Genomic DNA, 23,831 nt, shown 5'->3' with positions numbered 1-23,831 from the left:
TTTCCTTTTGAGAAGTGTTTGTGCATTTGCAACGTGTTTTACGAGAATATTTTACATTTAGTTAATGTTTCTTAATATCTATTATGATTTGTTTACTTTATCGTGAAAAAGTTGTTTAAAGTTTTTTTATAAATATTTTTTCTCAGTTAAGATTGTGTGTGTGTTCACGTAATTTTCTGTTTTCCCACTCGTATCGCTACATTCCTTTTTTAAACTCTGCAACATAGAAAACGAGACCATATCATTAAGTGAAGTGTGACAGATTGTAAGTGTGGGGCAAAAACAGACTCAAAAGCTATATCAAGCCATTTGACTCCGTGCTAGAGACACAAGTCAATGTTTCGAGCAGTTTCAAGCTCTTTAAATTTTCGTGCTATTCTTGTCTTGTACGCCAGAAAATATGGTAATGATATTCGCACAACCCTAGTGTTATTTTTATTTTGTCAGTGCAGTTTTGTGTGAATGCAGTCAGTGTTGGTAATGCTCCACAGCTGCATGAGGTCAGGTGATTGCTTGTCTGCAGGTGAGATGCCTTGTTACAGTGCTATGGTTTGTTTCTTGTAGAGGAGGAAAAGCCAGGAAGCGGAGGCACAGGTGTGTGAGGAACTAGTGGAGTTTGTAACCTTTAGGGGGACGTCCGGTAACGAAGAGGTAGGCCGGCGAGGTGATGCTAGCATGCCGTGGGTCGACTCGTAGCCTGCGTACTGCAGCGCCTTGCTAGTGTTCTGTGGTAGACACGGCCACACACCGTGCACACGCTCTTCCTGTCCTGTCTCCTCGGTCGAGCGACCACAATCCAGCGAAAGTAATTCCACCAGAAACTCAATGCCACTCAAACGTAAGATCACGGTTCAACTCCTCCTGACAAACTGGTGCGTTGCAGCTGCCGTCAGCACGCCTGAGGTAGCAACTCTGCATCTACACTGCACATCTCTGCTGCAACACAGCTGGTTGTTCTTTACTGGAATTGTTATATGCAGAGATGAACAAACAAATAAAACTAAAGACATAACCTAACAGTTTTTTTTCACTTAGATTGCTGTTCATGGACAGTTGAAATTATAGGCGCCCCACTCTACTTACTTACTACACTTACACACCTATCTATGTTCAAGTACTTGAATATTATCATGTTCTTATAATGATGAGAAACTAATGGTTACAATTTAGGTTTTGCATCAAAAGTTGGCTTATGTCCAAAGTTTTTATATCTTATTGCCTTATGTTTCGGAATCTGAGATTGTTCCCGTCCCCAGGCACCACACAGTCTGATAGAGGACACGCGGCCAATGACAGACGAGCATTCCGATTGGCCGTGCACCTGAGACTGATGATATTGGCTGGTGTCTTGCATACTAGGGTAGTTGGTTGGTTCCAGCTTTAATTAAAGGTATCCATGTATTTTTAATTCAATACTTTGGCTGCTATGAGTGTCAGCCCCGCTCCATCCATTCAGACCCTGCCTCGGGCGGGAATCTACATGTCGATTTTCATTCATTTTCACTTTGTTGGCCGATAACTTTGCTCTTGCTGATTCTTTCGTTTTCCTCTTTAGTGGGTGTTCTTCCTGTATGAGTGGAGAAGCATTGTCCCAGAGTATTTAATGACTGTGGTCCCAGGCATGTTCGGTAAATCTATATTTTTGAGTTTCACTTTTCTTTATATAGTTTTTGTGTTCTTTGAAGCGTGTTGACGGGGCTCGGCCAGTTTCTCCAAAGTACACACATCCTCGCTCACAGGGGATTACCCTGGTGATCATGCTTTTTATCGTGGCATTTGACTTGATCATTCAACCACAGTTCATAAAATAATTAAGTTTTACTCTGACAATTGGTGCTGCGGCCCAGGTAGTAACGCACTTGCTCGCTGCCCGGGCGCTCAGGTTTTGATTCTTGCCGACAGTCTCTTTTTTTTTAAAAAAATACTGTTTACATAAGAGGGGGTACCAAAAAAACTGAATTTTTGCCTAAAAAAATTTATTTATTACCTTTTTTTTTACAAAATTCCTTTAGTCAGACTATCGGCCAGAGCAAAACTTCTGTGATATATAAATTGTGCTTTAATCGTCAATTTTTTTTCTGGGAATTGGCTAGCCTGAGCCTTTATTTATATTCATTATAAGGGGTGAACACAGTGAGTCTCATCCCGAAGTGACTTTCCCAAGTCGTCCGCTCCCCTTGTTGGTACAGACCAATATTTACAACTTCAATCTTACTAAACTCTTGTTCTGAATGTAATTACGATATATTGCCCATTAAGCACACGTAAAAAAAAAAAAAATCTGCAAATAAAATGGACTTGAACCATGACAACATTAAAAACTCAAATTCCTCAAAATTATGGAATTGGCCCTTAAATCCAAATCAACTATTTCACAACAAATTATCCTTTGGTGTTCCATGCAGTATGGAATGTGTGCAATTTTTTCCACAACTTCTGGATTGACACAAACTTGGTTTACCATTTACATTTTGTTGTTTATTTAATGATTTATTGACCTCCCATTCTTAGCATGTCTAGGCAACACGTACACATAAGATGAAGTTACATTTGGAGCCGTAACTTTCTTTAATTGCAAATGAAGTAGGTATTTTACAATAAAATAATCGAGAATTCAAATATATTTGTTTCGTAACAAAAATATTGAAATTCTTGCATGAATATTTGAAGCCTATTTTCAGAATTTAATAATGTCTTTTCTTAAAGCGTAGTTGTAAAATGATGTGTGGATAATGAATGATCCATACAGGCATGGCCAGTATGTTGAGGACTTGAGTAGTAGTCCTTGGGTGAAGTAACTCGGTGTTCGTAGCATGGGTCGGGGTCTGCATGCACAGTACGGCACAGTAAGTAGTTCCAGCCTGATATCCACTAGACATGCAAGTAACATGTTCAAAAACCACGTCCAGCTAGCTTAACAGTAGAGAGTGAGGAAGTCTTTAATGTTATGAACCCTATTATTGGACACTACGGTAGAGTCGAGACAATGTAGATTATTGCGGAGGAATCACATTTATATGTATGTGATTCTTAATAGCATTTGGAAATTTATAAAATTTTCATCATTAAGTTAATTTTTTTCAAATGTCGAAATCTGTTTTCCTATAATTTTTAATGACAGTACTACATTTTGTAAAGTGGCAAAAGGATTTTTGATTTCTACTTTGTAAAAAGGATATAAAAAAAAATGACATTGGCAAAATGCCTGGGAGGTGGCGAGACGCGTGGCGTGTGGTTCCAGGAGGCAGCCACCTCGACGCAAGACGCCTCCTCCGACGCCAGCTCCTCCAATGACGAGAAGATGATGATCATCCCCACGGAGGCCGACCAGTCAGACCTGGCCATCGACGACGCGCTCGACTCGTCGCTGTCCAACTGAGGCGGGCCCTGCCGTCTACGTACTGCAGCGACGTTACTAGCAGTAGTGCACGGACTTCGCGATCCCCACAACGTACAGCTGCATTTCACTGACATTACCAGCTAACAGCACTGCTGCATCTGAATCCTAGCGACAGTGGATTTGTGCGCGCCACCATACCAGTAGTAACATAAATCTCACGAGACAAACTTTAGGTATAATTTGGAACGGTCAAAATTGTTTAGAAAGCCACTACTAAGTGAGGTTGTTAGAAGTGTGTTGCGAGACAAAGGTCAAAAGTAACCACTACTCTTGACGTAGACAATGAAGTCCGAACCCACTTTTAATAAGAGATAATTAAACAAAAAAAAATGAGAAAGAACTTACTTCATATCATTTTGTGCTGTAGCTAACATCTTGCTGGTAAAATATGGCTGGATGAACACAAAAATTATGTCGCTGGGAATGTAAATGTTGAAAAATTAACATTAATTCTTATGCAGTTGTTAAGAAAACACAAAGAATATTTAAGCAGACTTCAGCAGAGCTAGCTGTATTCCCCAGCTGTGTGCACGTCGGCAGGGGAGCAGGGTGGGGGGCCTGCGAGCCAAACAAGCCACGCCTCAACTGCTAGTCAACCTGCAAGCTAGGACTTCCGCACTTCCGTTTCGCAAAGCGTACGTTGTGGGAACACTTGAGGGCCCCTGTCCCTCCACACATCACGGCAATGACTAAACGAACATATCGCGCAGGTGACGCCTGCTGTTAACGGAACTACTGCGGTGCCGTAGCTCTCGACTGAAATGTACAAAGCCAGTTTACTTACCTAACCCTAGTTGTAATGTGTCGATACTTGTGCATCAATAACAAAGCTGAGGCATTGGCAACCAGTGCATAAATTTCATTGCCTTAAAAGGTTTGTTGTACTTCTTGGTTGAGATATTATGTTTGCTAAAGATTATATTGAATTTGTTGTGTTATATAAAATGTTTTAAATATATATCGGTCAATTTCAAACATGGTCAGAAATTTGATTTAATGACCAATATTACTGGTCAAACGGCCTTGTACTTACAGTGGAACCTCTCAGTTACTGTAAGACCTTGGAAATTACAACAGTTTTGTAATGCACTGTCAGTTTGACTACGTGAATCATACTTAATTAAATTATGAGTGTTTCCCAGTTGCTTTTTTCGTAAGTGGGAGTTTTGTAAATGCCATCTTCAACACTGCCAAGCGAGCATGTGCTGAACCACTAGCACTCACGGGGGTGGGACTCGTGACAAGCTCCATGCACCCCCCTCCCCGTATCATGGCCGTCTGCTGTGCTGGCAGTAGTGTTGGTGCTCCCTCTGCTATTCAGTTTTGTTATGCATGAAGCATATATTCTCCAGTTATACTCACTTTGAACTGTGCATCAACAAAATTGTTTTTGCATGCATATTTACTAGGTATTAATGACATTTCATACATAACACTGCAACCAATTCTGAACACTTTGCGCACATATGTTAGCTATCCATCTTTGATTGGTGAAAACTTTCCAGTCTTATCGTTTGACTTGTAGCAGCTCGGTATGAGGATAGGACTTGATGGAGAGGAGTGGGTGAATGTTGCCCTTCCTCCTGCAGTAATACAGCACACCCAGGGGTACCGTTGCAGTGTTGAGACGTGTCGCTTCTATTAACGGTGAAAAAACACACATCAATATTTACCAAGTACCTGTGGCACGGGACGACGGCCACACCACACGCCAGGAACAGCATCAGCTTGCACAAGGGAAGGGTGTCGGCCATTCTCCCTCGCTCACTCCTGTAATGCTCATTTTCCCACTCCACTTACCCCCCTCCTCGACTTGCATGGCAACTGCAGCGGTTATCTTTGCTGCGCATCTGAGTTCGGTCACGAGTCGGACCATTTCATTAGTCATTAAAACAAACACTACTCCAAATACAAAATAAAATTCACAGCAACTTTTATTATTCGTAACTTAATTTGCTACAAATTTTATTCTATGTATTTTTTCACTACATCGCACCATTTTCGAGATATAGTGTGAAACTGAAGACATTTTTGGAAGGTTCATGAATCTAAGACACTTCAGTTTTCTATATTCGGTTATCAGAGTACTCATACTTATGAGGATATTTCCCGCCATTGGCAGTCTCCCAGTAGCGAGGTTCCACTGTGTGTACAATACATGCTTCAGATGGTGTTTCACTTAACTGTCATTTAGTAGAAAAAAAAATTCTGTACCAAACTCTGGATGTAGATGTGTTTAATATATAGACTGATATTTAAATTTTAAAATATCTTGTATGTTTGTTGAACAGATTCAGATAACTATTTTTATACTGACGATTTTATGTAAATTTTCCTAGTTGCAGAAACAGATAAATAAGTACAAACAATTTTATCCAAAAAAAAAAAACTTGTATATTTATTTACGGAGACAACCCCACACCACAGAGCAGGCAGACTTGGAATGACGAGGAGGCGGCACCGCGGCCGTCTAGGAGCGGGTGTACTTGCCCCAGATGTGCAGCATGAACACCGACGCGATGAAGAGCAGCGACATCACCAGCACTGGCACGGGCCCACTGCAACCACACGCCCGTCTCACACGGCTGCACGGACCACCGACGACCATTTGTAAAAAGTGAAATGCTAAGGTTTTTTTTTGGTACCTCACAATGATGCAACAGCCTAAAAATTTAAACTACTTTCAAGCTAACCCAAAACCATTGAATAGATAGTCCAATCATAGCTGGGGTAAAAATCCTGACAGCAAATATGCATTCTAATTTTCAAATTCAGCATTTTTTTGGCACTTTTCAAAAATACATTTTTCTTAAAATTCAAATGTAATTTGTTCTTTATAGTATACAATTTTTAAATAATTTGTTTTATAATGCAATATGTTGATTTCCATATTTGTTTATTTTGTAAGTGGCCTTTAACTTAACATTCAAACTGGCAAAAAAAAAAAAAAAAAAACAATATATCCAATCAGGGTTGGGTCAGTAGAATATTACGCGTAGAAAATAAGTAATCTACATGTATATTCTACTGTAGAGTATGTCATGTAGAATATTGAGATTTATTACATAGTCTACACGTAGAAAATTATGTTTATTAACATCATACAGACTACATATTTACCTGGAAACTAGAATTTGTATGTTTAAAATTACATATTTAATATTCTTTAGTACAATAAAACTAGAGAGTAGGATTGGTTTCCATTTATCAAGTCAGTCAATATTCATCAGATGGGACATCTCGAAGTTTCAGCGTATGGTACACATGCAGCAACTTTTTTGACCTTTCAAATGTAAGCCTGTTTCGTAAGGGGCAGTGGACATACGACCAATTACTAAATGCCCTCTCTAGTTGTGCAGATGAGGCTGGGATATTCAAGAGCTTAATTGCTAGTTTGCTTATTTCTGGATGTTTTCGTTGAGCAAGCCCCCAGAAAGATGATGGATTAACAACACCTTTCTCTCTAAGTAACTGAAAAATACTATGCTCTGTAGAACTCTTGAATTTTGCTAGATCATCCAGTCCTTGCCCATCAAGTTCTTGAAGCAAGAACTCCTCCACCTGCAACAGATTAATTTGTGTGGCTAACTAGAAGCAGTTAAGATTTCAAATGTTAACAACAACAAGAAAACAACAACAACAACAACAACAACAACAACAACAACAACAACAACAACATAATTTACAACTGCATTTGGGCTACAGTATTTTCCAGGGTTCACTTTATCTGTCCTCTCTCTTTCCCTCCCTCTACCCTTACTTTTCCTGAATGCTCCAACCCCTAGATTCGTCCCCCAGCTCATTCCACTCTCTCACCATTCTAACCAGCATTGAGTTCTTTCCTCTCTGTTCTCCTTCTCTGCCTATGGACCGTCCAACAATTGCCCCTCCTTCCCTTGTAGTGCCCTCTTACCGATCTGTCTCTTAGCTTCCCCATGATCCCTCTCCATTCAAAACATGGATATATCCTCACCAATCTCTCCACCCTCCTCCTTTCCTTCAGAGTCTCTCAACCCAGCCCTCCTTAAATTTATTCACTTCCTGGGTACATACCTCATCATGCTGTTCTGCAGAAAACCTCTTCCCTAGGTAGACTGGGTGCAAGAAGTTTGCTGCTAAGCCATATGTGGTAAGTGCTTGCTCACGCCTCTTTTAGACATTTTTTTGGAGTTGGATGTATCCATCTGGCAACCGTAATTGCATCCACTCTTCTGCAGCGTCAGCAATACTGAATTTGCTTTGCTGACACTTATTGATTAACGTACAAACAGGGTCAAACAGCTGGATGCCATCTGAAACTTGCTTCATGAAGTTGTCATCAAACATCAGCTGAAGAGCAGCAGGGTCAATTGATACACCCTGTCCAACCACCTTTTTCATTGCTGGTAGATTTTTCTGCAGACAAAGGAATGCATCTCTATTGCTGCACCATCGTGTTTCACATGCCAGTGTTATCCGGTGTCCACCATATGCAAGGAGACGTACTTCTTGATCAGCTGAAGTGAAAGCTTTTAACAATGTATTTACTCTTGATGCCAGCTGGGGTGGGACAAGCTCTTTTGCAAGAAGATTACCAGTATGTGAATTGCATGTAATGTGCCACAAATCTATTATTTTACCCATTTTCATCATATTGGCAGCATTGTCCGAACATACAGCATATAATTCTGTATTGTAAAGATCACGTGCAGATACAATTGCTTGTGAAACAATATCCTTTAGAGCACTTCCTGTTTCACTCTCTCCCGACAGATCCCAAGCATCAAGAAATCCAATGTCACCTGCTGCATTATGTATCATAGCAGCTATGTTTTTTGTGTTGGCTGCCTCATTCTTCCATCCATCGATGAGCAGAACAGAATGTTCACCAAACTTTAAAGAAGTTCTGCACTCTTCATATTCTGCATCAAGAATGGTTGTTGCAAGTGTTTTTCGAACTGGTGGCCTGTATGACGGTCTTAAAGTCTTGACAAAATTTTTAAAATGATTAGAGTGTTGGTTTGTGTTTGTGACTGTGGGAATGCCTAGAACTTTGGTTAGTGAATTATATTCATGAGATTTGTACTGTAAGCCACCTGTAGATAAGGATCCTTGGCTTGTAGTTGCAACAATGAAACTCGTAGATTCACTAGGAGTGGAAAGGCCAAATACAGGATCATCATCATCATCATCACTAACTTTGTGTCTTCGTTTAATTGTGTGTGGTTGAACAGATTGTGATGCAGAGGAAACCGCTGTAGAGGTTACATTGCGGCATACATTCCTGAAACAGAAATCAGGTTTGTAAGCTTTGAAAGTAATTTCCAAATGCATTGTACAATGTCCTTATCATGTAAATAAGCACGTTTTGTAGGCAAGCTAATGAATGACCTTAGGTCTCTGTTAACTCTATATTTCTTAATCAATGTATGAATGCATGTTAGAATAAATCTAAATAAATATACATTATATTAATTGTAGGCTACCTGTTATCAAAATGACATAAACCTCAAACAAATACAAATCAAATGTAGTTTGTAATATAATAAAAATTAAGTTGTTATAATTATACCATTAATAGTTTGTTGTTAGAACATCTTGTTTACTTTTTTGGTTATAAACATCATATTAAGTAAACTAAAGATAGATATTAATTATTCACTTGACATAAAATTGTGTTGTAGGCCTAATGATAATCAAGTTTCATAATTATTTATTATATTAACAATACATATGCAGTTAGTGCAATAAGTGCCTAGTTTAGTTCTTGCTTTTTTAGGTTATAAATATCATATTAACTAAGTACTAAAGATCAATAAAATTATTTTCTTACCTGTGTGATTCTAGACGTTTTGCAGCAGTATTTTTTTAAAGTTTTCTGACACACAGTACAAAATGCAACACACTTGTTGTTTTCTTTGAGCAACTTAAAACCCAGGTCACTCCACAATGAATGCTTTGGCCTGCCAGCCATTTTGAAACAACTGATGTGTCTCTCCTATGCCCTGATTGGTCTGCATTCAATAGTCTGTTGCTATTATGTGCAATTGTATAAACATAAATTATTCCATTTTAATGAGGTGCATATTTTAACAAACCTCAAGATACATTATTTCACTTAAAATACAATATATTTCTTTGACAATGTTAGGCTTAATTTTCTACATACTCTACGTAAATATTATACATATTCTACATACTATACATTATTTTCTACGTGTATGTAGAAAAATAATATTCTACGTGTAATGACCCAACCCTGTATCCAATACATGAAAGAAACTGAAGAATAGGCCAAATTGTTTCAAATGTGTTCATGCCATAAGCGTTTGATTATTAATTGGAAAAAAATTTTAAAGCGCACCCAAAAATTTGAAGCAGTTATTCACTCTTATCTTAAGGAATTCTAATTATACTATGCTTTTAACAAAGATAAAAATTAACAGAAGAAATTATGGCCTAAAATTGTTGAAACTAAGATTGCGTTTTTATTTTATTTTTATACATCCGTAATTTTGTTGTGAACTATACCACATTACAAACATTTTTTGTGAGTTATATCGCAAGATGTTGTTCACATTGAAAGAATGTGTTTGTTAACCTTTCCTGCATAATAATCATATTGCTACACAAGGTCACTGAAAATGAAGATTTGAAAGGTTGGTTTTGTGTAGTGTATTTTAAAGAACCGAAACTTGAATTAAAAAAATTAGGAAACTTAAAATTTTAAAAAGTTAGTTTTCCATCACTGTGTTTTTGTCGTTTGCTATCAACTGTTGGACTATTGTGACTTAAATTATTGCAGGAAAGTAAACTTATAAGTACTATAGAGAAAATTAAAGTGCAAGAAAAAAGATACAGTAATCACTGTAATTCATAGAAAGCAATCAGAGTTTTACTTTTGAACCTCTTCAGCTATTCTTCCACATTACCCAGCTGCAACTATCCCTACACTGACATTCCATCTCGACAGACGAGACGATATGACTGGACTGTGCTGCAGTATGGTTCCAGTGCAAGCACTGCTGATTATAAGCCCTAAGAACTCTTCGATATTACCAATACATGGGTTACCACCTGTTTGCATTCACTGACACAGTGAAATCTCATTACAACATACCTGAACTGTTACTAAATGTAAAACGTCGTGTTGTGACCTGAAATAATCCTTTGTAGTGAGGCACTTTATAATGAGGTTTCACTGTAAAAAATAAATGTATTATTTTACACTGTTTTATCGGTAAAAACACCATTTAACCACAAACTACATCAGTTTAACGTCAGTGAGCTGTTAGGAGTAAAGTGGCTCTCACACTTTGATGCCGGGCGAGTCGTCCGTGTAGAACCTCCACATGCCTCCGCTGCTGGTGCCCGTCGTCCGGTTGCGCGCAGACGTCGTGGTGGTGGTCTTCCTGCAGTCACCAAGCACACGGCCCTGAGCTACGCACGACACTACTTAACTGGGGCAGGGACGACTCACAACTTGTTTAACCAAATGTGAAATAATTTTGGGTGGCTTTTTATGAGGAAATTTTGTCAGTATAATTGTACACTCTTGAGCGTGTGTGCTTTCGGGATGAAATGACAGACACAGCACTAAACACAGCTGGCTGATGCGCATCTTGCTAAGATTCATAAAATATTTCGACTAAATGAAAAACTATAGAAGAAAAGGACTTAAATTGGAGTTTTCTTCATGGAATTATAATATTACCATTAAGAGTTGACTACGTCCAGGAATAACCTTGAAAACGTTCTACGGTGACATGCTAATTCATGACGACTTCCCGAATTTTATTTCAAATAGTTCTTTAAATACATCTAAAGCATGTTCATTTTCAATTAATTCATAGTTGCTGGTGATTTTTTTTAGAGAACAACTATTACACTCCAGTTTTGGCAAGAAGATTTGATTAATTCAGACCAAGTGGAATATAGGCTAATATATACATCCACAGCCAACTTAAAGTACTAAGAAGTTACATCTATATCATACGATCCAGACTAAGAGGACTGAGGAATTATAATCCGAGAGTTACTTCAGCTACAGACTGCAACCCACGTTGAGGTGCAACGACAACGGGGGAAGACACTGAGCCAGTCCCTGTACGACGAACCATCAATGCTGCATTCGATCCTATCCTGTGTTGTCATCATTGGCTCCTTTGAAGTGTTCCAGATGAGGATGGCAACCCAGCTTCATTTGCAAAACATTCTTGGTAATGAGAATTAATCCAAAGTTGGTCCATCCGTAGCAATTTGTGTGTTTTGTCTTATCGCGAGATCAGATCAATAACTCCGCTAAAGTGAACTAAACAATTTAGCCGACTGTACGCATAATCATCCTAGCCCACTACTAGTTCAGATTTCTTTTCGTGTAAACCTTTTTCATATATAAATTTAGTAATTTACCTTTTTATTCTGATGTAATTGATACGAAATTAACGTATGAAATCAGTGATTCACCAATGTTAAATGTTAACCGATTTAAAGGTATCACAAGTTGTCTACAGCTTCCTTTTGTCCACAACTTGAACTTGCACGCTGCCTTTAATGGAATGATATGAATGTTAGCTTTGCCGCTCCTGTTTTTCTCCATATATAGAAAGTAAAAAAAAAATTAAGATGGCTGCATGAAGGGATAGATATTGACATACCTATTACTGGTAAATATCGGACATCGCTGCTTTTTAGAACGGAAAGAAAAAATCTGAAAACATGGTTTTAACACAATACACATGTCCCTAAATTTACTCCGAAAGGATGGTTTTGTAATTCTTACCAGTTTGTGAAAAAATTAAAATTATAATTCTTACATTAAATTAACTGTATTTTTACACTGGTGCCACTATTCATTGTTTACCCATGATAAATAGGCATGATCCTGTTGGCTGGATCTTGTGGTACATGATGCTTGCTGTTTTAGTTCAGTATATAGGAAGATCTTGCACAAAAAAGAAATTGTGAAATAAAAAAGTATTATAATTGCACGTTGAAAAAAAAATTTATTCGACTTAAGATCATGATTCATTATTATATGACTGTCTTTTTTTTATGTACAAGATCTTATGACATACTGAACTAAAACAGCAAGCATCTTGTAATATAAAATCAAGCCAACAGGACAATGCCATCAGAATCAAGCCTTCAGGATCCATGGAGAAACTTCAATATATGAAATGGAAGAATTAGCGAATTTTTAATTCCCCATAGTTGGCTACAGTAGTGCTAAACAGATGTACACGATCACGGGTAAACAATGACTGGCGACAGCAGTGTGAAAAAACAGTTATTTTTCACGGACCGGTAGGAATTAAGCAACCATGTATTAAAGGTAAATTTAGAATTAGTTCTAGTACTTGAAACACACGTTTTACATTTTTTATTTACTTTTCGTACCAAGAAGCCACGACGTCCAATGCTGGTATAGTAATGTAAGCAAAACTAATATTTTTTTGCAAACTATTAGGAATTAAGAAATCATCCCTTTAGGATACATTCAGGGGCGTATGTAGTATGTGAAAACCATGTTTCCGATTTTTTCTTTCTGTTCTAAAAAGCCGCGACGTCCGATAAGTACCGAATATTAGCCCAATAACAATCGTTCTAAAACCACAGCAGTTCCTACTCAGTACTACAGCCATCGAAATGTAGTAACAAAGGTACAGTTGATATACGCATACCTTTGTCTCACAGTTCCTCCGCTAGCGCTCCTTGGAGCCACAGCTTTGGTAGGGGACCTGCTGCCTGACCCGACAGACGTGGTGCTCGGTGAAGCGGGCTGAAAAACACAAACATATTTTCACAAACCATAACTGATGTAAAATTAGTAAACAATTAAAAATCAACAAGCCTTACCATCCCTGGTATAGTTAATTCAGTTCACTGTTGCACTGTAACACCGTCTTCCGTATTCACTTTGATGTGGCCAACAACGTCAACCTTCCAAAAGGGAAAACTAACGGTTAACACACGTCGCCAACTTGACCAAAACGTAACACCACGTCACAATTTTTATATGCGCTCTACCCACAATGCAGTTTTAATAAACAACCGAGTAACTAAAAGCATTACAGACCACTTTCCGATTACTCTCACAAAAAAACCTTTTTACTAATAAACGCTACAAACAATAAGCATAAATAAATATTTGGCACATGATTAATATTATTAGTTGTATTAGACCTGGTGGAAGCGGTGGACGGGGGGAAGCAGATAGATGCAATCTTTATAGATTTTGAAAAGGCGTTTGATAAGGTCCCCCATAGGAGGTTAATGGAAAAGGTTGAGTTGCTGGTGAGGGATGGAAGGGTGGTAAACTGGGTGGGTGATTTCCTGAGGAATAGAAGACAAAGAGTGAGAGTGGGTGAGGAAAGCTCCGAGGAGGGGGAAGTGACGTCGGGGGTGCCACAGGGGAGTGTGCTGGGGCCTCTGTTGTTCACAATTATGATAAACGATCTGGGGGAGGGCATGAAAGCCTGATGGAGGCTATTTGCAGATGACTGTGTAGTGTATGAGGTTGTGGGGGAAGGGGGATGTTTAACAGAGGACTTGATAAGGTTGGAGCAATGGACGGAGAAAAATGGAATGTCCTTGAATGTTGGTAAGACAAAAGTTGTCAGATTTACAAAGAGGAGGAAAGTCACACGAAATGTATATTACTGGAAGGGGCAGGAGATAAGAGAGGCAGCAGGATATAAGTACCTGGGGGTGACACTGAAAAATGACCTAGGATGGGCGGAGCACATAGAGGGGGTGGTCAGGAGGGGAAGGCAGGCGCTGGGGTTGCTTGGTAGGACCCTGCAGGGAGCTGGGAGGAGGACAAAGGAGAAGGCATACTCCACATTGGTCAGGCCAATGTTGGAGTATGCGGCGGCGGTCTGGGACCCCTACCTGGTGACTGAGGTGAAGGAGCTGGAAGGGGTGCAGCGCAGAGCGGCTAGGTGGGTGATGGGAATGTGGAGAAGGAGGGAGGGGCAGGATGGGAAACTGCATAGCCCAACGGAAATGATTAAGGAGTTGGGGTGGGAAACGTTACAGAGGAGAAGAAGAGTGGAAAGGTTGGTCAGGATGTTCAAGGTGCTGAAGGGGGAAGGGGGATGGGGGCAATTGGGAAGCAAAGTACATAGAGGGGAGTACAGAGGACGAAGAGACCACAGATGTAAGCTCCAGAGGGTGTGGAGGCGGACAGAGAGAGGGCGGAACACCTTCCGGGTGAGGACGGGGAGGGAGTGGAATGGGCTGGGGGAGGAAATGGTGGAGGTCAGGGATGGGAGGGAGCTGAGGAGAAAGCTGATGGAGGGGGGGGGGGAGAGGGGAGTGAGTGGGAGTTCTTGCCACCGGGTGAAAGCCCAATTGCAGGTTAAGTAATAATAATATTATTATCTGTGATTGATGAACTCTAAAATAAAATTTTGATTTCAGTGAAATAAAATAAAATAATTTAATACAATTTTGTTAATAATAATACACCAACTCATTAGAAAATAAGTGCTGAATCTACAATAATGCATAATTAAACCTGACGAGGTCAATGTATTGCCACCTTTCATGTAACTATGTAACCTACCTATCCTAGTACTTTTCTTCAAGTAAAATATAGAAAGTAGCTTTCCCAACGACTAGACAACAGTGTGTCAAAAAAATATTAAACCTGAAAAGAAGAAAATAAAGTAAATTCATAAATAAATTGGTTTCGTTCAGAAACAATAGACAGATTTAAAAAAAATTAAGTTAGTTATATTTGACTATCATTATAGTTGACTGTCATATATGCGCACATTTCTCCAGAACTCTATTTTGTAGGTTGGTTTTCACTTGCCTGATATCTCGTGTTTTTAAATAACTGTTAAGTTTGTAATTTGTGGTTGTTCTGGAAGCACGGAAATTTCAAAATTATTATAGCTGTATGATTGCGACATTATATAAATATATAGAAGAAAGTTATTAAAGAAATTTCAGTTCTATGTCTGGTGATGTTTGACAGCCAATCAAAAAAACAAATTCATAGAAAACAGAATGCGGGGCGGAGCTGTGCTGTGATATAGGTGTATACAAGAATGAATTGTCAGGTGATAATCTAATTAGTGATGAGTCAATAGGGAACTGACATTAATACGAAGCTATTGCTTATCGAGCAATTACAATGGAAGCTGTTCCCAGGTTGCCTATGGTTCATTTTGAACTGAAAGTTAGTCCTGAAGCACCTTCGTTTGGACCAAAACTTAAACAGGTAAGTAACATTTTGAACAGTAGTAACAGAATTAATATCATCGTGGAACATGAAGAGACTCAATTCATGTCAACCAAATAGCACATCCAGGTAATATTTGTAATACTGAAGATTATTGTGTGGTCTAGATTGCGATACCTTAACAGTATTGTTGATATCACCAGCATGGCTGAGCTCACATCATTACCATCCCTGTGTTCTTATGGGGGTTTTGAGCAAGAAACAGTAGCATGATTGGTTTGCACAAAATACATTTCTCAATGGAACTAACATAGTGTAGATAGGCCTATTTTATCGGTTATAGCTATGCCTATTCTTGTCTAGAACACAATACTAATTTTTTATCACATACTGTATTATTCTATATCACAATATAGCTTATTTTAGTATATTTTGAGCAATACCACTTTATAATTGAATTAATCATTTTCAATCAATGTTCCAAGGTATTTTTAACTATGCAATAGCCCTTTCTATTCTCGTATAGAATGTGATACTTAAACTATATTTTGCACTCTAATATAATCTCAAGAAATGTGTTTTGTGCTAAAAAGCATAAGTTTTCATCGACCAATAATCCTTATTCCCATAGTAGTCATTTATGAACGTAGGGTTCATAATTTCTTCAGTATTTCCTTGTTGGCAACTTCATCAATATCGCTACCATGGTGCAATGAATACTTGTAACTAATTTAAATGAGCTGAACTTAACTTTCCAAGCCTTTCACATTGCTTCTCTTCAAGGAGTGCAGAACCAACCTCACCTAGTAGAGCAAGACTTTTGCCTTAGGGTCATTCCATATGAAATCAACTAGAGGCCTTAACCTCTACACCTTAGATTTTCATGTTTTTTTGTATATTGGTAATATCAACTAAATACATTATAAATCTATTTTTTTCTAAAAAAAAAAATTTGAGTAGTTTTTTTTTTTTTTTTTTTTTTTTTGAAAATTGCATAAATAGCCAATTTTAGCAATGTTTTGGATCACTCAAATACGAGTAGGTTTCCAACTAATGGTGCTAGAAGGCTGTTTGACAGCTCATTTTAAAGGTCATTGAATGCGCTTCAATTTGATATGCAACATGACCAACTTCGGAAAAAAAAATAATTTTTATTTATTTTCAAAAGTTTTAATATTGAATTTCTAAAAAACACCATTTTCGATTTTTTTTTTTTAAAAATAGTATGTTATTCCTACATATATTGGTTAGATTTGTGCCAAATTTCAAGGTGGAGAATCAATGGGATCATGAGTAAATAAAAATGAGAAGTTTAGTAGATGCTTAAGGGGGCATGGTAGATAAATAAATGCTTTAAGCGTCAGTTGGACGTTATTGGTTTTTGGAAGACAACATTGAAAAACTGCAAAACAACAATCCTACATAATGTTATTTGCCAACTTTATTAGCAGACGTCCTAAAAAGACAATTCTCGAGCGTTGTTTCTTCCGCAGCAATTAAATGTTCGAAATTACCAAGGCAAAAGTTTTGGCTTCAAGTAACCTTCAGTTTTTAATTAATGCATTTAGCTCTTGTTTAGATACCATGCCGCCTTAAGAAATAGTTGCAGCAAGGAAGAGTAGCATAATTTTACATAAAATTTTGACTTAGTAAAGTATTCAAATTTTATTGTTATAGACTAAAAATTTTTTACAAATTAGAAAACAGGGATAACAAATCTTACCTTACATTCATCCAGTGTTCTTTGATTAAACATTTGATCAATATGATAATACATAGCACGTGATCTTGCTGAACAGATGTAGCCTAAGTTCAAAGCACATGATCTTGCTGAAAGGATGTAGCTTAAGTTATAACTGACAAAACATATAATTGCTCATGAAAAAAATCTGTTTAGTATATATTTAATTATTTACAGTTTTCACTTAGGTTGTGGCATACTTCGTTCAAGCAGGTGTGATGTCTCTACAATCTCTTCTTTAGTGAGTGTAAAAGTTCTCTCAGTTGCTGTACAAGGTTCAACCTTTTTAAGATGATCTCAGTTCTAATGTCTAGTATATCGGCTCTTGGTGTTGGATAAAAAAAAGGAAGCAGCAGGTCCTTTGGGATGTAAAAAACTAACTTTAACTTCATTATTCTCATTATTTTTTGCCAATATACATGCAAACCACCAAAAGATATCGTATTTCACAGTCACATGTTTTGTTAGTTATAACTTAGGCTACATCTGTTTAGCAAGATCACGTGCTATGTATTATCATATTGATCAAATGTTTAATCAAAGAACACTGGATGAATGTAAGGTAAGATTTGTTATCCCTGTTTTCTAATTTGTAAAAAAATTTTAGTCTATAACAATAAAATTTGAATACTTTACTAAGTCAAAATTTTATGTAAAATTATGCTACTCTTCCTTGCTGCAACTATTTCTTAAGGCGGCATGGTATCTAAACAAGAGCTAAATGCATTAATTAAAAACTGAAGGTTACTTGAAGCCAAAACTTTTGCCTTGGTAATTTCGAACATTTAATTGCTGTGGAAGAAACAACGCTCGAGAATTGTCTTTTTAGGACGTCTGCTAATAAAGTTGGCAAATAACATTATGTAGGATTGTTGTTTTGCAGTTTTTCAATGTTGTCTTCCAAAAACCAATAACGTCCAACTGACGCTTAAAGCATTTTTTTATCTACCATGCCCCCTTAAGCATCTACTAAACTTCTCATTTCTATTTACTCATGATCCCATTGATTCTCCACCTTGAAATTTGGCACAAATCTAACCAATATATGTAGGAATAACATACTATGTTTTTAAAAAAATCGAAAATGGTGTTTTATGGAAATTCAATATTAAAACTTTTGAAAACAAATAAAAATTATTTTTTTTTCCGAAGTTGGTCATGTTACATATCAAATTGAAGCCCATTCAATGACCTTTAAAATGAGCTGTCAAACAGCCTTCTAGCACCATTAGTTGGAAACCTACTTGTATTTGAGTGATCCAAAACATTGCTAAAATTAGCTATTTTTGCAATTTTCAAAAATTTATACAAAAAAAACTACTCAAAATTTTTTTTTAGAAAAAATAGATTTATAATGTATTTAGTTGATATTACCAATATACAAAAAATCATATAAATCTGAAACATGAAGTTTCTAAATTAATTTTTCATTGGTTGATTTGATATGGAATGACTCGTTACCCTATCAGTTTTATTATTCATCTAATGTAAGAAAAGAAATATTTAACATAACATCACAAATTAAACACGCAACACCCTTCTTGCAGAACACAGCAAATAAATGCACGCAAACTCTTAACTCTTCAATAATCATTTTTAAAAAAACCTACCTTTTTTTGGTTTAGATCCCTAATCATCTACTATGAATAACATTAGTTTGTATTTTATATTCACGCAAGAAATTTTGTGTGCTTTTCCACCATTACATTAATCAATACTTCAAAATACGTATTGTCAATTTCCTAGCTACTGCTACAAATACAACTTCACATTTTATCAGTACATCATACCTTTAAATTATTTCAACTTAACAAAACACAAATTTTTATGTGTTTTGTGGCTACTACACTCATTAGCTACATTACGTACTCTATCCCCTTACCTTTGTAACGTTATTGGTTCTCTCTTCTCTTCTCGAACTACACACTTGAACAACACACGGCTATTTTCTCTCAATTTACCAAAGTGTACATACACATGGTGTTAAAACTACTTGCACTATCCAATCATGAGACACATTATACATAAATTGAATCTTTAACGAACCCTTAATTTTTTAGCATTAGAAACCTTCAATTTTTTATTCATGTCTATAGTTTACTTCCTAAAACACTTTTTTTTTATTTTTTTTTTTTTTTCACTTCAACTCGTCACATGGTCTTTGCTTATCATCCACAATTGATACTAATTGGAATAAAAAATCAATGTCATTACGCATTATTCCATTGGTGTGTACTAGTATAACAAACTTTACGTTAATTCAACCAGCTTACTTTCATTGGCTTACTTCCATAAAGTCATACATTTCCCTTCTCGTTTTGTACTGAATAAAGTAACATTTGTAGTGCATGCTATCATGTTTTGAACTTGACCCTGTGCCGTTAATTAGTAAATTCGACACGATATATTTTAAATTTTTATTATGATTTTAAATTTTTGTGTGGAAATTTTATTTGCTCTACTATAGTGTAATTTTAATTTGTTAGTCTGGTGTACTCCTTTGAGTTAAACTTTGTCTCAGTGCTCTGAAGCCCCTTTCCCATCGGCGTATCGGATATTTTGCTGGCCTAATCCCTGACATGCAGACAGCTTACCATTTCCCCCGCCTTCAGTCACGCCTCAAGCCTGTAATATCATTTCTCTTCGTGACCCTAACTGCATAGAGCAGCTTCTGGGCTGCAAGCCGCTACTTCTCAGAGAGCTGCTGAGAGAAGTAAGTCTGGTCTGGAATACGTATTAGGTTCTCTCCTCGAAAAGCACGTCATGGACGCTTGTTCTCAGCGTCGATGCACTCCCCCCCCCCCTCTCTTTCGGTTCTAAGAATTCGCCTAAGGCCAATGACAGGTCAGAAACCCCAGCAGACAGCGACCGTCTCCCAGGATGCCTTGCATAAAAAAATGTGTGTGCCAGGATGGACCACCCCGCGACACCTAGCGGCAAACTCGCTAACCACCCAGCCAACTTGCCCTGTAGGCCGCCAGAGTGTAGCACTAGACTGCGCCCTTTAACCCTTGGTTTAAGCAGACGCCTTGGGCGAGTCGATTCTTTTTTATTTCAGACAGCCCCCAACAGGTAGCGCTAAAGTCGACGCAATGCTACCAGCTTCCAGACTTCAATCAGAGTTTTTTTTATGGCCCTCACTCGGGGAACTTCGGGACCTTTCGGTCCGGACTCCCAGTCCTCCCCTCCACTTTTGATTAAAGTTTTACTTTTAATTACGAGACGCGGTTTGCCGCGACACAGATCATCTCGCGTCGCGCCTGCAGGCAGATCTCCAGCGATTATCGGCGAATCGGCAGACTTCATCCGACCGCTAACGACTATGTAGTCGATTTGTATAAGGGATGCTATCCCTCAAGTCAATTCTAGTAGATTAGTCTGTCTGCATAGTTTAGTTATTTGCCTTAGAAATTTTTCTCTTTTATATTTAATCATGAAGAAATCATCCGCGTCCTGCCGCGCAATTTGCGAGCTCCAGACCCGGGCTGACTCCACGACTACAGCGTGCTGAGCAACTCCCCTGTTTTGGTGAGTGATAATTCGCGACCCCCCCTTTTTTCCCTTAAATTTCTTTGGGCATTTTCTGCCCCATAGACTGCCTGTATACAAGTTCTAATCAGGTTTGATTTGGACTGTTGCAGACAGGGTTCGATGACGGGGAGAGATTGATTGCTCTCATCTCGTGCCCACCCCCCCGTTCTGTTCCGTGGGTCACATTAGAAGAAACGCTTCTACTACCCGACGTGATCGTTTGAAGACCCCGGGTGGTAATGTAAATTCAACATTTCCCCCTTGCCTAGCTACGAACTATTTTAAGCGGATGACCAAACCACCAGCGACCAGTGTTTTTCTCAAGAAAATGTAGAGCGAATAGAACTAATTATCAATGTAATCATCGGATCCATACAACTTTGGGTGTGAAACTTATAATGCAAATGTTTATATGTCAAACTAAGAATGTAAAGTGTTTAAAGATTCGAGGGCCGGCCCCCATTTTCGTTTTTCCTTTTGTTAATCTTTGAAACTTGTTAAAACCTTGTGTGTGTAAAATAATCCAAACAAGATAATTCTTCAGGGCAAATAAAACAGGGAAACTATAGATCAAGTTAATCGTGTAGTTTTTATTTATTGATTTTAACGATCCACACCAACTTCCTCCTTTCTTGTTACAGGAAGTTCCTAAATTTTGTGTGTTCCCCACCTCGTGTCGCCTCTGGTAAATCAATTTATTTAACTAATTTTTTTTTTAGCATGTTTCCAAGGCTTTTTTAATTAATTTAAAATAATTCTATTTTGAGGCACGAGGGGCGTTACAACCCATTGAGATGTTTTTTTTTTTAAAAAAAAAAAATATTTTATAATATTCAAATAAAATTTTTAAATCATTTTGTGCTTAAATTTTTCCTTTTTATCCCGCAAAAGCATATATTTATTGTTTACAGGCTTCGATGTTCCATTTTTAACCAGTTGCAAATATGCACCTCTTCACTTCCCAGAACACATGCACAGCAAGTGCCGTGGGTGCTCAGAGCTTACTTGCAGCATTCTAGCCATAGTTTCTCTTTGACACTTTTATTAAGTAGGTAATTAAAATAAAAAAATAGGGCTTTTCAGGAATATTTTTGTTCTGTGTATTCCACCTGGGGTATACAACATGTCAAGTTGTACAGTGTAAAGTATATATGCACATGCATTCTTATTTACATAAATTTAAAAAAAAAATTACAAAAATGTTAATTTCCTTAAAATATAGTACATGTTCACAAAAATTGACTGCACAGTAGATACATGATAATGGTACAGTCAGTTTCACGATACTTTTTTTATAAAGAAAAATTGGCAGACCTTAGAAACCGACATTTGTTAAGAATTTGTTTTAATTTGTTGAGGCCACAACGGTCTGACGATGTTTGCCTCGGGCTCTGCTTGCAGTACATCAGGGACTTCTACCACGAGGACCCGGAGTCGTACGGCAGCGAGATCCGCGTGCTGGAGGGCCTGCGAGCGTCCGCGGTGTCGGCCGCGCGCAACGCCACGCTCGCCAGCTGCTCCGCGCTCAAGCAGTACTACTGCCAGCTGCACTTCCTGCAGAGCCGCTTCCCCATGGGCAAGGACGGCGCGGCTGCTGTCGCCTTCACCTGGTACCGCCGCCCCCCGTAGCAGTGACTAGCGTGTCGCTCGCAGTCCGTAGTTCCAGCGCGTGGTCCGAACCCGGCCTTTTACACCCCGCAAGTGATACTTGTATAGGTGTTGCCATTATTGGACGGCATTTTGACTACCAAAAAGCTTATGCAATTAAAATGAGCATGTCTCAACCTACTTTCCATTCTGAAAAGTTTAATTCTTTTGACGTGATAACGCCTTATAAATGGATGAACGCCGGCTGCTGCACGCACGAAGATGCATGACTCATTGTCACGTTCCGCCTGAGCCGAGCGTGCAAGAACCGGCCAACCACCGTGCGATAAAATTTTCTATAATATCAAACAGGTTAAGGCGGGCTTTATAAAAGCAGCAATTTAAAAATTTTTATTTATTTGTCCAATTTCGTCATTTAAAATTAACAATTTATTAACATTGTTTTTATTTCAGTTTATTTCTATAACTAATTGTTTGTGATTATATTTAAACATATTATTTAAATTAAATTTGCAAAAACTGTAAATAATATTTGAAAATTAAAAAGTTTGCAATTTTTCATCAATGTTTTCTTATGACATTATCACGTAAAATTATCATCCATAAACTGACTTTACAGACACCCCCCCTTCCCCTCCCTTTTTTTTTAAGAAAGATCAACAGAATCAGAACGACGAAGTAAAGCTCAATACAGTGAAAGCTCTTCAGTGTGGCATGATTGGAGCATGGCCGTGCTTAATTTGTGATTTTTACGAGTTATCAAACTTTGATACAGTTTTAGTAGGAATACCAAATAAAAATTAATCTACAGTACAGCGGTATTTAAATTGAAGGGACTTATTTAAGATATGTCTCACTCTCGCATGTTCACCTCCGTCATTTTAGAGATGTTTGGTTTCAGTGTTGTCAGCTTCGTTTGTAGAACACACAGTGTTTTCTTCTGTCATGTTACCTAATACCATAAATAGGTAAACTGCACCTGACTGACTGGCAGGAGGGACTCTTTGGAACAAGTTTTCATGCCACAAAGTGGCCTCCTACTTGGTACTCTGTCGTATCCAGTTGCCAGTTTCCAGTTCTCTATTGTGTGTGTTAATTTTAGTTGCGATCCCTGTCAACTCAAATAAGTAGAACAGTTAAGGTAATATATTTTTGATTTTGGCTTTAGGTATAATTTTAATTTCTGATCAGCCATTCTAATTTTATAGTTCAATTTTCCAGCATTTTTATTGGCTATGTGTGTGTGTGTGTCATTTATATATATGTATGTATATATAAAATTTATTTATTCGTTTGTTTGTTTCTTGAGACACTCACCCATACCGCATGCATCATGTACATATTTAATTTTTTTGGGATGGGTGTGTGACTTATATTTA

General features: G+C 37.8%; 4 protein-coding genes across 13 annotated transcripts in view; 2 read left to right on the top strand and 2 right to left on the bottom strand.

Annotated features, from left to right (window-relative positions):
* LOC134534372 (specificity protein transcription factor 3-like) overlaps positions 1 to 5,298 on the top strand; it is a 37,472-nt gene extending 32,174 nt beyond the window's left edge. For both annotated transcript variants that reach the window (XM_063372828.1, XM_063372827.1), the window contains exon 12: positions 3,242 to 5,298. In XM_063372828.1, the coding sequence (XP_063228898.1) occupies positions 3,242 to 3,379 (138 nt within the window). In that variant the 3' untranslated portion in view covers positions 3,380 to 5,298. The remainder of the gene's footprint in view (positions 1 to 3,241) is intronic.
* Positions 5,299 to 5,316: 18 nt separating this feature from the next.
* On the bottom strand, positions 5,317 to 13,400 carry LOC134534378 (protein transport protein Sec61 subunit beta). The gene is made up of 4 exons (XM_063372837.1): positions 13,238 to 13,400; positions 13,063 to 13,160; positions 10,693 to 10,791; positions 5,317 to 5,958 (listed from the first exon to the last, which is right to left on the bottom strand). Exons 1-4 carry the CDS (start codon positions 13,238 to 13,240, stop codon positions 5,871 to 5,873), a joined length of 288 nt encoding a protein of 95 aa, XP_063228907.1. The 5' UTR covers positions 13,241 to 13,400; the 3' UTR covers positions 5,317 to 5,870.
* Positions 5,770 to 10,683, bottom strand: LOC134534375 (uncharacterized). Its single transcript, XM_063372835.1, has 2 exons — positions 7,454 to 10,683; positions 5,770 to 6,961 (listed from the first exon to the last, which is right to left on the bottom strand). The coding sequence occupies exon 1, from the start codon at positions 8,711 to 8,713 to the stop codon at positions 7,553 to 7,555; it is 1,161 nt and encodes a 386-aa protein (XP_063228905.1). The 5' UTR covers positions 8,714 to 10,683; the 3' UTR covers positions 5,770 to 6,961; positions 7,454 to 7,552.
* A 1,741-nt stretch (positions 13,401 to 15,141) lies between the features above and the next one.
* LOC134534369 (tyrosine-protein phosphatase non-receptor type 23) overlaps positions 15,142 to 23,831 on the top strand; it is a 28,968-nt gene continuing 20,278 nt past the window's right edge. For 6 of the 9 annotated variants that reach the window (XM_063372814.1, XM_063372820.1, XM_063372819.1 and 3 more), the window contains exons 1-2: positions 15,143 to 15,611; positions 22,246 to 22,454. In XM_063372814.1, coding sequence (XP_063228884.1) covers positions 15,525 to 15,611; positions 22,246 to 22,454 — 296 coding nt within the window. In that variant the 5' untranslated portion in view covers positions 15,143 to 15,524. Of the gene's footprint in view, positions 15,612 to 22,245; positions 22,455 to 23,831 lie in introns of all 9 variants that reach the window. The other 3 variants (XM_063372821.1, XM_063372815.1, XM_063372818.1) reach the window with 2 other exon arrangements.

Source organism: Bacillus rossius, chromosome 7 (assembly GCF_032445375.1).
Source record: "Bacillus rossius redtenbacheri isolate Brsri chromosome 7, Brsri_v3, whole genome shotgun sequence".
NCBI lineage: Eukaryota > Metazoa > Arthropoda > Insecta > Phasmatodea > Bacillidae > Bacillus > Bacillus rossius.
This window is presented reverse-complemented; position numbering and strand designations above follow the sequence as displayed.